The 13699-nt window shown below is 41.8% G+C and overlaps 1 protein-coding gene across 17 annotated transcripts in view; it reads right to left on the reverse strand.

Annotated features, from left to right (window-relative positions):
* LMO7 (LIM domain 7) overlaps positions 1 to 13699 on the reverse strand; it is a 219648-nt gene that overhangs the window by 24255 nt on the left and 181694 nt on the right. For 16 of the 17 annotated variants that reach the window (XM_028526480.2, XM_036011276.1, XM_028526482.2 and 13 more), the window contains 3 exons: positions 12244 to 12386; positions 10483 to 10930; positions 8365 to 8676 (listed from right to left, as the gene is read on the reverse strand). In XM_028526480.2, the coding sequence (XP_028382281.1) occupies positions 8365 to 8676; positions 10483 to 10930; positions 12244 to 12386 (903 nt within the window). The remainder of the gene's footprint in view (positions 1 to 8364; positions 8677 to 10482; positions 10931 to 12243; positions 12387 to 13699) is intronic. The other variant, XM_036011278.1, reaches the window with a different exon arrangement.

Below are 13699 nucleotides of genomic sequence, written 5' to 3' on the forward strand. Positions count from 1 at the left end.
TAATGCACAGGGAAGTGAATACAGACACAATATTGTGTACAGTCACCACACTTGTTGGAGACTAAAACGTAATGATTCTAACCACTAAAAAGAAACGACGATTATGTAACATGATAGAGGTGCTAATTATCACTACATTTATGTAATATATAAATGTATCAAAATTAATATGCAGTACACTTTAAATTTACAGTGGTATATGTCCAATATATTTCAATAAAATAGCATGTTTGAAAATGCAAAAAGTATTTAAATCACTTATTTAAAAAATTTCACTATGCTTACAAAAAAACACTTCCAACATTGAACTTAGTCAGCTGAATAAAGTCAAGGGGTTCATAGACACATAATTCAGCTGCCGGTAGCATGCTCATCCAGGACCGCTACCATCCCCCACCAAGGCGTTTTTGCTCGCCCCACCGCCCCATGAAGGTCTGGTGGGAAAGGCAGAGCTGCTCCACAAGCTGCAGGATGCAGAACTATGTTCTCTCTGAGCACCCACCACAAGGTGCCAACAGTGGCCCAACCGAGACCCTGAGCTGTACGCCCCCGTTTCCTTGAAGTGCCATCAGCCCGTAAGCCCAAGAACAATAGCCGCTTGCACAACAGAGAGAAGTTTATTTGCACGTCCATGACTATACCACATAGCAACAAATTCTAAGTTTCACAGGCGTTCCTGAGCCATTTTCCAAAACAAATGTGCTAAGTTTTACAGGAAACCATGCCTATGAAAAATGTAACTGTCTTTCATCATTTACGTACTTTGGGTAAGCAGCAGATATGAAGTTTACCATAATGAATTTTCCAGACTGGTGTTTTAGTTCCTTGACTCATAATCATAAAGAACTTAGACTTAAGGGTTTATATATATATACTTAAAGTCACTTTATTTTTCAGAAAAAAAACAGTTTAATTTAGTAGTTAAACTGAATCCTAGGCCTGGCTGGGCAATTCCTAAAGACTTATGCCTAGATTTTTCCCACCTCTAAAACAGGTTTAAAATCCAAATGACAATATTCTGAGGGAAATTTGTCATTAAGTAGGAATTAGAAAGAAGACACTCAGTAAAGTACCGAGGACTCCCTGTGTCACGCGCACCCAGAAGGTGAGTGCTGGAACAATGCTCACGTTCCATGTGTTCAACATTCATCTGTTGCACATCTGATTCTGTGTGGGACACAGCGCTTAGCTCCTTGGGAAATTCGGATGAATCAGGCCTGGCCCTTGCTCTCGAAAAATAATTACTGGCTCTTCAACAGTGGGTATGGAATTTTTTTAAGAAAAAAAAAATGGTAGCTATTAATATAGAAAAGATTTCATCAGAAAGCTTGTAAAGGAGTTCAAACATGGGAATCCAGATGTAGTTAGTGAGAACACTCATTAATAATCAGCCTAAACACTAATCCCCAAAATAAACCTCTGCTATGAATAGAAAAAATTACTGGTTAGTTCTACTCCTTAACCAAAACCACCGTACACTTACAGATGACTCAATGAAAATATAGGATCACCATTCTCACCACCCCCCCCAAAAAAAATTCCAACTTAAACCCAATTAAAGTGTAGAATCTATTGCTATATAAGGGCAGAGAGACAAATGATAGGTTAGATACTCAAGACACTAATTGAGGTTTTTTTATCTCAAAGAATAAAAGACCGGATGGAGATTTAATAAATAGTCTTAAACTACATAAAGAATACTTTGTGGGAGACAGCAAATAAATAATATCCTTTTCTAGCAAATACAGGATAAAAGAGAATGCATGTGAGCCCTAGACGGAAGAGTCTCATATAATTATGTTAGACCAGAAGAACTGTCTCACAAAGAAGAGCCGCTCTTCCCTTGGAAATAAATCTCTACTTGACCATATGAGACTGAAGGGCCCAGAGCCACCTGCCTGAAAAAGCTGCAGAGGCACCTCACAGCGGCTACAGCCTAGCAGACTGTGGTGTGGGTCCTTGGGGCTGTACACAGGCCAAGGACAACAGAGAGCCACATGGACAAGTACAGGTCCATTTCTGTCAACATCCAGGGGGCCTCAGGCACGGCACTGAGGCTGGCAGAGCCTTCTCTCTCGCATGTACATTGATTTTCAAGCTTCTGATTTTCCAAAACCCTATTTTCACACGAAAGCCTTAAGCACACCACATTGCTCCCAAAGCAGTAGTAGAAAGGAGTAAAGTGGGCGGGTGCGGTCTCAGGCTAAGGTCTGAGCCCTGCCTGCACAGCCCTCCTCCTTGGGGCTGTCCCTCAGACACCTCTGTGGAATTCAGGGTCATTAAATCAGCTTCTCCAGAGACTCCTTGCAGGGGGCAGAGCCACAATTATTGTCAAGCAGAAACTATTTAACAATAATTTTACTTAGGATTTCTACTTCCATAATTTCCTCTGCAAGACACATGCCACATGAGTATTCTAGAAAGGATCCATGCTTCAGAAGACAATGGGGAGTGACCTTTTTAACTGCGTGGAACCACAAATATAAATTCTTGGGAGAAATTGAGTTTCTTGATACCTGACAAAGAGCTATCCTAGGTAGTTAAAGTACTCTTTGCTGGGAATGATAAAACATAGCTATCAATATTATCTGCATTTAAAATAAAAATAATTTCCCTCAAATTAGGTATAATTAAAACAGAAATATGCATGAAAACTGCATATGATGATCTGGAGTAGCAGTACAATTTATTTTTATGAGATCTGGTGAATTAAGATCCTCATTTATCACCACACACGGGAATTAATGAAATACAGGGTCAATCTTACGAAATAACAAAACAGAAAGCTATTCTCCTCAACTTTTCTGATTAGATAAGTGTGTTTACTTAAGGGAAGCCTATTTAAGTGGATACAATTAAACACTAAAAGTAGATTCAGGCTCTTAAGTCACAAATAACAGAGGAAATAAATAACCTTTGATTTCTGTACACATGGCACTTTTGCATCTTTTCTCCAGGGTCTAAAGTAGAACTTGAACTCACAGTGCTGCTCCGGCACCGGCGCTACTCCTTCAGCAAATGGGCGTCTCCACTTTCCCCACTTCCCCATTCCAAAGAGGCAAGGGCGTTCCCACTTCACTCAACCCAGTCCCAGCTCATCTCTCACCTAGCAAACCATTCCTGCTTTCAGGAAACAGTCTTCCAAATCACCCATTATCTCACTTTCTCTTTGCCTCTTTCCTCCATCTCTCTGGGTGCCTCTCAGTTTCAGTAGTCTGTTCCTCCCCTTTCCATTTTCATTTTGCTGTTGTTCCCTCACTGGTCTCTCATCCTTTTGACCACTAGCTTTCCTGGGTGACCTCCTTCACTTCTATGTCTTCAACGGCTGTCTAAGCCCAACATATCCAAAGCTAAATACATTACCTCTCTGCCCAGCCCTGCTCACCCCGCTCTTGTTTTCATACACTGGTTAATTACATCGCTACCCAACCGGATGCCTAAGTTAGAAACAGCAGCTTCTTTCTGGGACCTTTTCTCTTTTCTCCTCCTCCTGCTCCCCACCCCTACTCACTACCATATACATGCATTTAATAAAGTGTTATCAGCTCCACAGTCCATAAATCCATCTGGAACCACCCCGCCCCCCTTCCATCCTCCTTCAGGTGACCATTTCACTTTGGCCACCGTGTCACCTCGAAACTACTGTGGTCACCTCCGAAATGGCTCTCAGGCCTCTGACCTTCTTCTCCACCACCTTCCACATGGTTGTGAGAACTTTAGTATCAGGACATAACAATTATGATACCACACCCTCGTGTAAAATTGCTAGTAGCTCCTCGCCACCTACTGGGTAGACTTCAAACTCTGCATTTCAGAAATAATTCAGTTGTGATAAGGTTCAATAAATATATACCTTCCTCAAAACAATCTTTAGAATGACTTGATCTTTATGAATCAGAAGATATTTCAGTCCCTGTTAGCTCCCTGTTGGTTCCAGAATTCTGAAGACATGGCAAAGTTAAAATAAGTCAACATTTGGTGTTTATCCTTAAGGGAGTTCTCGAGTTTGAGCATGTCATATTTAAAAAAAAAATTAAGGTCAGAAAAATTACAACTGTGGCCTGATCATTTAACTGGCCTGGAGCATATTACGTTAACTGTCAAATCTCAAGTATTCCACTACTAATAATGGGGCTAATACCACCTACTTTGTAAGGTTATTGAGAGGAATAAACGAAATGTTTAAGAGGTGCCAAAGTACATAGTTGAAGCCTTGTAATTACCTTCTTTTTACCCATGGAAACAATGTTACCCATTATACATATATATATGCTGGTTGAGCAGTTTCCAGATCAACTCAAGAAAATCCTATTTAACGCTCACACACATAGCTTTAAAGCCCACAGAACTCAGTCAGCATTCAGCAGATACAGATCCAGGCACTGTGCTAACAGCCAGCAAGACAGGCTTGTTAACTGCTTCATATAAAGTCAGGTCCAGTGAATGTGACACGCAAGTGAAACACGTGCTGTGGAGCTGGGCGAAGAAAAGCCCTGGGCATTATTAAGAGGGGCATTTATCGTAGGCTCAGGGGTCAGGAAACAGACATGTAAATAGCTTCCTTCCTTCCATACTTACCATCCTATATCTGGGTACTGTCTTTAAAAATCCGGGGCAGATATTCCAAAATGAGGGTTTGGATGGGATTTAAGGATGCAGAACCCTGACTGAATAAAATAAAATGAACACCTGTCGGTAACAGCAATTTGGGGGAAAAATCATGAAAGCCACCTCTGCGGGCAGCTAAAAGAGGATGAAAGACTATCTCCCCTTGCTTAGGTTCACCCCCAGAATTGTTTTAGTAGCCTGGATTAACAAGGGAGACAGGTAAAGAAACAAGACAAAAAATGAGAAAAGGGAACAGAAAAGAATAAAACCCATGGAGCTCGGCAATGGAGACGGCAGAGGAATTCCCGCAGGCAGAAAATGAGGTCCTATTAATTTCTCCCCCCCCAGTACGCCTCTCCTTTTTTATGGCGTAAACCACCTTACCACCACAACTCTGTGAGAGGCTCCTAACCAGGCTCTGCCCCGGCCTTCATCTCCTTAGAGTAGTTCTAACACTGCAGCGCCTCCATCCCTAAAACACCCGTTCACCTTAAAGTGCCCACAGTAAAGATCCTATACGGACCTGAACTACCTACTGAGTCGAGGTTGTACTTCAGCCTAGAAATCAAGGCTTTAAATGCATGACAAGTCAGTAAATAACTAAGTGCCAACTATGGGGAAGGGTGTGGACGGCACACACGATACCAGTGAACGGGACACAGTGAACATGTAGAACAAGGATGAAGTCAGCAAATGAGACTTCTGAGGGTGAAAAATTCAGTTCCAAGTAGGGGAAGGAGATATTTTGACTCACAAAGAAAGTGACCCTTCTGGGCTTTGAAAAAAACAGAGGGACTTCTTCAACAGACAGAGGTGGGTGAAATAAACATTTTCAAATGGGATGAAAATAAAAACAAATATTTATGATGTGTTCAAGAAAAAGCAAGGAGTCTCATGTGGCTGGACCACCTGCTTTCTCTCCCTTTCCCACCACACAGGGTGGTTTAGGTAGCTTGAGTCAGACTGTGTGGGTTCAAATCCCAACCCCGCCACTCAGTAACTTGTCCTGCCTTAGACAAGTAGCATGGCCACACCCATGCGTCAACTGCCACAGCTATGAAACAGTGATGCCAAGGTCCGTGAGGACTGAGATGAGGCCTCGAGAGGACTGAGATGAGGCCTCGAGATGCCCGGGGGTGGCACATGGCAATCGCTCAACAAGCAGCTGTTAACAGCACTACAGAGGGACATTGGGGCCAGTGATGAGGAACCTCAGTGCTCCCCAGCGTGCCCTGCACTTCAGCGAAGAGACCCCTGGAGGCTTTGCAGCAGCCAGGCGACAGGGCCCACCCTGGCACCATGGAGGGCACCCAGATGCCAGCCTTTGCAGATGCAACAACACATGCACCTATTTACAAAGCATCTGCATTGATGGGGAGAGGATCTGGATTCCCCCTGGAGCAGGAAGAGAGAAGGGTAACATCAAGGAAGACTCTGAAGGGAGAAGTAAGTGAAGAACAAGAAGGCCTGGAGAACACTTATAAAACTACCAAGGCACCCCGTTCAACCACGCTCTATTTATTTTGCCATTCTCTGAACTCCTTGAGTTAGAGTCTGGACAAGAGTTTGGGGGGTCAACTATGCCCTTGACACATTAGTCAGTGACTCTTTTGTGCCTTCTCAGCCCTTTTCCCAAGCCAGTGAGGTCCTCCCTGGGACAAGAGCAGGGGGATGCCACACACGCCCCTTTCCTCAGAGGGCAGATGTGATCACCCAGCACCTCAGGGATAGGCAAGGCACCATATGACACACACCTATGTTCAAGCATTCCAGCGGTTCCACCTCTTAAATAAAGTCCAATTTTGCTTAGTAGAGTATCATTTCAGGTTTGGTGACAAAGGAGCCTAAAACCATTAAGGGTGAAACCCGAAACCATGCCGTGGTAATTCGGGTTCCCGCGACCTGCAATAACCTGGCACACACACCCACACACCACACTTAGCCTCTTTTCTCTAATCCGGGGATGCAGCTAGTGAGCTGTCCCCCCGAGGGCGCTCCCCACACCCGGCGCCAGTGCATCAGTCAGGCTGCTCTGCTGGCTGTGCTGTTTGAAAGGTGCAGGCCCACATGCGAGTCCACAAAACAAAAGGTGCCTTGCTGCTGTTTCTGTTACTCATCCCCTGGTGCTTTATGTCCCCCAAGTGTAACACACAGGCTGTTTTCATCCACGGAAACTGATAATGCTAATTGTGTATTTACAGTTCTTTAAAAATGAAGTTAAACACCCAAAACTAATATAAAATAACACTAAATGTAAACTGCAATTGAAACATAAAATAAAAAAAAAATAATGAAAAACAAAAATAAAATTAAGAAAGTAATTTACAAATAACTATTTTAGCCAACTGCAAAGATTTTTTTTTTGTTTATGTTTGTAAGTATGTATGGGAAAAAACTGAAAGAACTATGCTTAACTGTTAACAAAGATTATCCATTAATGATGAAATCATCAGTAATATTTTTGTGTACTTCTCTGCAGCTCCAAATTTTCTCAAGTACATAGTAGTTTATAATCAGGAAAAAAGTCTTAAAGTTGTAAAGTTTTATAGTCCCAATAAAAATCTAATAATACCAATTAAATGTGTTATTTGAAATTATTTCACATAAAGTTACTTCATTAATATAACTTAGGTCAAGTTCTAAGATTTTATTTATTTATTTTTTAGAGAGGGAAGGGGGGGGAGAGAGAGAGAGAAACATCAATGTGCAGTGGCTGGGGGTCATGGCCTGAAACCCAGACATGTACCCTGACTGGGAATCGAACCTGCAGCTCTTTGGTTTGCAGCCCGCGCTCAATCCACTGAGCTACTCCAGCCAGGGCCAGGTCAAGTTCTATACTTCGCATTGTTCCGTGGAGAACAAAGAGGAAGGAACCAGAGAAAGCGAGACTGAGCTAAAGAGCCACAGAAGCACTTCCATGCTGAGGGACTCCTACATCACATTGTCTTATGAGGGTTTTTTCTAAAAGAGAGAAAGAAGCTTGATCTAGATTCTAGACAATCAACAGCTCTTTAGCCTATATGTAAAACACACTAAAATAACATTCATTACCTATTAATTCTGTTAAGTCGCCTTTGGGGATTTTAAGTAGGAAAAACTACACATACTTCCTTCCAGTCATTCTTCACCTGATGGTATATTTTGTTTAGACTCCAAATGTTAAGGAACATAACTGTCACACTGTAACCCTCAATATTCCCATTAAGAGACAAGGAGTGGTACAAAACTCTAGATTGTCTAAAGTATACATTAGTGTTGAAAGTCACTAAAAGGTTAATATGACAGAGAGATAAATGCCACATCCCTAGAGGCCTGCACCTCCTGTGTGTACCAATTTCTCTTTGTGGTCAGTTCGTTCCCCTGAGAAGAGGCCTTTATTACCCATTTACCCATTAGATCTGCGTCTAATACCTCCCTGGCGATGCCTGCACCTGTGTCCAGGACTGCTGTGCACTGGTTGTGTGAAGGCTACAGCCGCAGAAATGGGCCGGAGGAGGGAAGCCCAGCGAAGCCCCAAGGACACTGGCCAACAGTCTCAACACACCCATCTCCCAGGGCCCTCTGGATCCACAAACTCAGCATCAAAAGACACCTACTTCCTCCAAGATCCATTCTAAATGAGATGCAATCCTCATCTTCCACATAATCAGCCATGTCACCGATTATACCGCGTACAAACATGGGTCAGAAATATGGGTTCCAGTTCAAAGACTTATGTTTCTGAGGATGGGTGGTTAAACACCTATCCACACTCACCTTTGATCTGGAGACCTCTGTCTGTGGTGAGCTTCTCCCTTCTCCAAGCTCAGACATTAAATTGGGGCCCGATGCTGAGGACAATGTGGCGTTAGAAGTGGCGGCCTGGTCCTGGGAAAGAGATGAGAAGGGCGGGGAGGGAGAGGGCAACCTCATCACACCCTCTCCAGACGTCGTCGAGGTCTCTCTTTCACTGAGGGAGCTGGAAGCAAGCTGGCCCAGGTCAGACTTCTGCACAGAGGTGCTGACCGAACTGTACTGAGTTCTCTTAACGCCGTCTGCGTCTCCATTATACTTCCAAACGTCATCCATCTAAATAGGAAACACCATTTTAAACTTGGTACTGTTACACTTCTGCTTTAAAATGTACACATTAATATTGTAAAACTATACAAGTAGCATATACCTCCCACAGGAAAGCTTGGAGCACATCCTTTCTTTCACACCAACAGATGTGCACATACATAGGAAGGGGAGAGGTTGTTTTCACACAAGTGCTCATGTTATAAGCAGACCTCTGAAGCTTGCGTTGCTCATTTACATTAGTCCAGGTCAATAGACACAACTCTACTCTTTTTCACTGTTGAATACTCTATAGTACGGATATCTACAATTTACTCATGTGACATGCACTGAATGTTGTCTAAAGTTTTCTGTAACTTCCAAAAATATTGCAACAAATACACATACATCTTTGTAATCAGGATATCTATTTGTATGGCACAGATTTCAAAAAGTAGATTTGCTGGAACAAAAGGGATATATATAAATTTTTTTAAAAGTATAGCAACACACGCCCAAAGTAATATACAGGGTCTGGCACAAATAATGCCCCTTTTTATTACAAAATCTTTTATTACAAAATCATAAACATGTAATTCTATAACATAACAATATCACACTCAAGCACACCATGTGACATTTTAGGTGAAATGTTCAAATTGCTGTCCATCTCGTGAGAGACATTCACCTACCTTACCAACCACACTCAAGCAGGTGTTACTTCTGCCAGACCCTGTACAAGAATGTCTGTTTCTCTGCATCCTTGTCGACTCTAGACATTTTGAATCTGATGGGTGAAAGGCTGTACACCTCATTCTTGTTCTAATGAGGCTGAACATGCACCTGGGTGCTTTATGTTATCAACCACTGAAATTCCCTCTCCCCTGAACTGGCTATTCATTTCTATGCCTATTTTTCTACTATTTATCTTTTCCTTAACAATGTGTAGGACCATCTTCAATCTCTAGGGTATTGACCCTACATCTATAATACGTTACTAATATTTTTCCAAGTGTATAAATGATCTTTTGACTATGTTCAAAGTGTTTGTCATATAAATTTAACTTTTATGTTTTCAAATACGCCTGTATTTTACTAAAGATGATGGTCAGGAGTTCCCTGGCTAGTTTAGACAAGCTTCCCTCACTTCAATTGTTTTAGTTTTTTTCTCTTTTAGATTTATTTGAACATTGATCTTAAGAATATAGTGGTTCCTTAAACACAATTAAAATCAATATACCCACTTTCAGGTTGGTGGTACTGCTTCATTTTCTCAGGGCATATGATTCCATTTGCTGTGTATTTTTAATACCAATATAAATAGAAATATTCATACAAACATACCATGTTTATTCAAACATACCAAGTTCTAATGAAGTGGGAAATGAGAAAAAAATAGAAAATTGTACATAAGAACCTAAAAATGTTTAGGTTATACCATATGAAATTGCTGTTTTATAACTCTAAGAGTTATTAAAAAAAAAGAGTTAACTATAAGAGTACGATAAATCCATATAGTTCAACCTAATCCTTTACAAAAACTGTATTTGAGAAAATCTGATGCTAAAAAATAAATGCTCTGCCTTGGACTGTAGCTTATTCATTCTTCAAAATGTATTCGCTCTACTGTCATTGAATTTAAAGCTTCATCAGTTCTGCATCATTGCTATATTTTAAGCATTCAGTGTCTACTGAATCTATATTGGCTAAAATTAAAATCATGTTATGTGTTATGTACAGTTTACACACCAAGTGTACACAACTCAAACTTCTGCAGAGGCACACCAACAGTCTGCTCTGGACACGAGAGTCAATGAACTGAGAACACTTTTTTACCGTGTAGGATCTCGGGAGCGATGAGATTCCCCTTGACTGAGAGCCAAAAGGTCTCGGTGTGACCACAGATGTCAACCTGGCTGTATCAGTTTTCTGGTAACTTCTGGGGAGAGAGGCTGAAATGCGAGTCGACTCCACGTGTGTGCTCAGCGGACGCGGAGAAGACAAAGGCGCCGGGCGCTGCTCCTCCGGGCGCTGCTCCTCCACGGGGCTTTTCGGGGGACGCTGAACCTCAGCCGGGGGCGTGTCCTCCCATTTCACCAGAGTCGTAGGATCGTGTTTAGGAATTTCTGCAGGAAAAGTTGTTTTCTTCTCTTCTACTCTCTCACTCTGGGGACTTGCCTCTGACATTGTTAGTGCCGGGCGAAGCTTGTCTTCATTCAACACATCGTCATCAGAATACATTCTGCTCCTCGATGTAATCGCAGATGTTTGGTTTCGTGATTCCCTTGGCAGAAACACACCATGACCGCAAAGTTACACATTTATCATACGAAGGTGGAGTGACAGATCTAATTTGGGTAATTAACATATAAAATGGACTGGGAATCAAAGGACTACCAACTTCACACAATAAGCAATACAATAGTAACAGAATATGAGGAGAAATACATGGAAATTTTTTTGTCACACTAAGAAATATTATAAGAGCTTGGTTTTTGTTTTTTGTTTTTTTTAGAGAGGCTCTCAAATACTTCACCGGGATATTTTTTAAGTTGTAAAGATAGTTTAATAAGAAAACTAAGAAATTTTAATACAGAGTTATTCACCAAATTTATCCACAAGTCTATAACTCTTCCAAAATTGACCTATTACTAATTGTCTGACAACCAGCTTGACCCCTCCAGGGATGTAGATTCCTTGTCAGATTGTATTTACTGTCTATGATTTATAATAATTTAGTAAAAAGTAAAAGACTACAAAACACACAGACTCCCATTAAGATCAAGTTTTTCCATGGCTTCATTCAGCATCATAGAATTTGCACGGACAATTACTACAGATTAAAAGTCACCATTCACACTTCTGGAGAAGCCGAGGACACAGTCTCACCTGGAGCACCTTGTGAGGAGGAGCTCTCAAGCTAACTGTGCTGCATGGAAGTGAGTGAAACTGTGTTTACCATTGGCTTCTAGGACACAAAGGAGCTTTGTTGCATTTCACCTGACAGCACGTTTCCTCTCTGACATTTTCCTTAAAGCGTATTTGCCATCTCCCCCACCTGTTCATGGCCTGAGGTTTCACACAGTAACTGCTCCACAGGAAATGTTAATTTGACCTTTTATTCTGTGATGTTGCGTTGCAAAAGATAAGCCCTTGCAATTTATTTTTATATGGTCCTCCTTTAAAATACAATTTTAATTACACCACTAAAACATGAAAAAGGACTTCATTATATCTTACACAATTTAGAATGAGAGCTGGTTTTATTTGACTACTCCATTCCTAAATTCCCTTAAAAAGGAGAAAAAAACAGTTTAGCTTCTGCACCACATATAGCCAACACCACCCAATTCTGCCTGTGAATATTCAATGTAAAACGAAGAAATAATGCATATCTACTTAGCATGCATCTGTTTTGCTGATCCAAGTATCATAGCAATACTGTGCTGTTTCACTGAGAAGCAAAACACTGAAAGTCTCACCGCACGTTTGGTGACAGCTCAGTGTTGGTGCACACTTAAATCACCCCACACACCCACAACATTTCTGTTCCTCACGCTGGCCTCTGCAGCCACGAGACCCATTCAGCCTTGTTACCTGTCCTGCAGCATTTCCTCAAATGTCTTCGAGCTCCTCTCAGACCTCTCAAGTGCCTGCTTTTCAATTTCTTCCCTTTCTTCTTTTTTCTTCTGCAAATCTGAAGTGTAGCTTTTTCGACGATCTTTCCATTTTGCAAGGTCCTGACAGAAGAAAATCACATCACACAGGCATACCTGAGTTTCTACACACCCTTTCTGGCAGCGAGCGTGCACCGGAGTATCCCATTACATAGCTGAAACTATTCACTCCCACTTGATGCCAAGGTGCCCTAATTTTGCTTTTTATAGCCAGCGTTTCTGTACCAAGCCTTTATCTCATGTGTCTGCCTAAAAAACCTGACCTAATAAGATAGGCCCCATTTTTGTTTTCCTACCTCCCTGCCCATTTCACAAAGAAGGCTAAATGCTTGTAATTAGGTACCAGGTCAGAAAGATCAGGAACTGTTTCAAGTTCATTTTCATCCCACTCCCATAATCTGGCTGTTATATGAAATGACACTTTTTCACTAGTGAAACTGGAAAAGAAATATGATTGCAAAATGGTGATGCATGGGTGCACACTGGGTCTCCCATTTAACAGACCCCGAGCTCAGTCCCTCTTTGAGGTGGGGGAACTGCCCACACACAGATAATCAGATGCACTCCCCCAACCCGGAGAGCTCTCAGGGTAGAAGGAAAGACAGGCCTGTAACTGAGGGTTCAACCACGAGTGAGATGAGATTGCTGAGGGAGTAGGGATCCAAGGGAGATCCCACCTCGGGCAGGGGTTTGGGAAGGCTTTACTGGGGAGGCCAGCCTCAAGTACACGACGTCAAAGTGGGTAAACTTCAAGTAAGGATGCGGCAATAAGGAAGATCACACAGGAACACGTGGATACCTGTTTCCCCTATTTCTAGGAATGTAAGTCTCACCTAGCAGGGCGAACCCAGGACCATCAACCGAATTCAGCTTTAAATTAGCCCTTGCAGTCTAAGCTGGTTTAAAGCATTTTGAATGGTACAACTTTGATATCTCCCAAACAGAGAAATCCCATACTAAGAACTGCTAGTGTCATTCCAGCCCAAGTAGCAGCCGATCCAAGTTCTCAGACTAAAGGGAATCTCACCCCCAGGTCCTGTGAAGCTAAATTTGATTTATACCTTTTGGGGGCAGACCAAGCCATTCTGCTTTAAAAACAGCCTGAAACCACTATACACAATTTTCAGAAAGAACAAAAGCAGTGTGCATTTCCTCCTATAGGATAACAAGAATGAATGTTTATCTGACTCAACCTAATGGATAACTCCTCATTTCTAAATTATTTTCACACTCAACCTGTTACCATGTATTTTGGCAAAGTGACATTGCATTACTGTTTCCTAACAATTAAATTGAGTTCCCAACTAAAACAGCCACTTGAATTTTGAAATGTAGCCACAACAAGGCTTTCTTCTTCATTACTTAGACTCCTTTGA

The sequence above is a fragment of the Phyllostomus discolor genome, chromosome 11 (assembly GCF_004126475.2).
Source record: "Phyllostomus discolor isolate MPI-MPIP mPhyDis1 chromosome 11, mPhyDis1.pri.v3, whole genome shotgun sequence".
NCBI lineage: Eukaryota > Metazoa > Chordata > Mammalia > Chiroptera > Phyllostomidae > Phyllostomus > Phyllostomus discolor.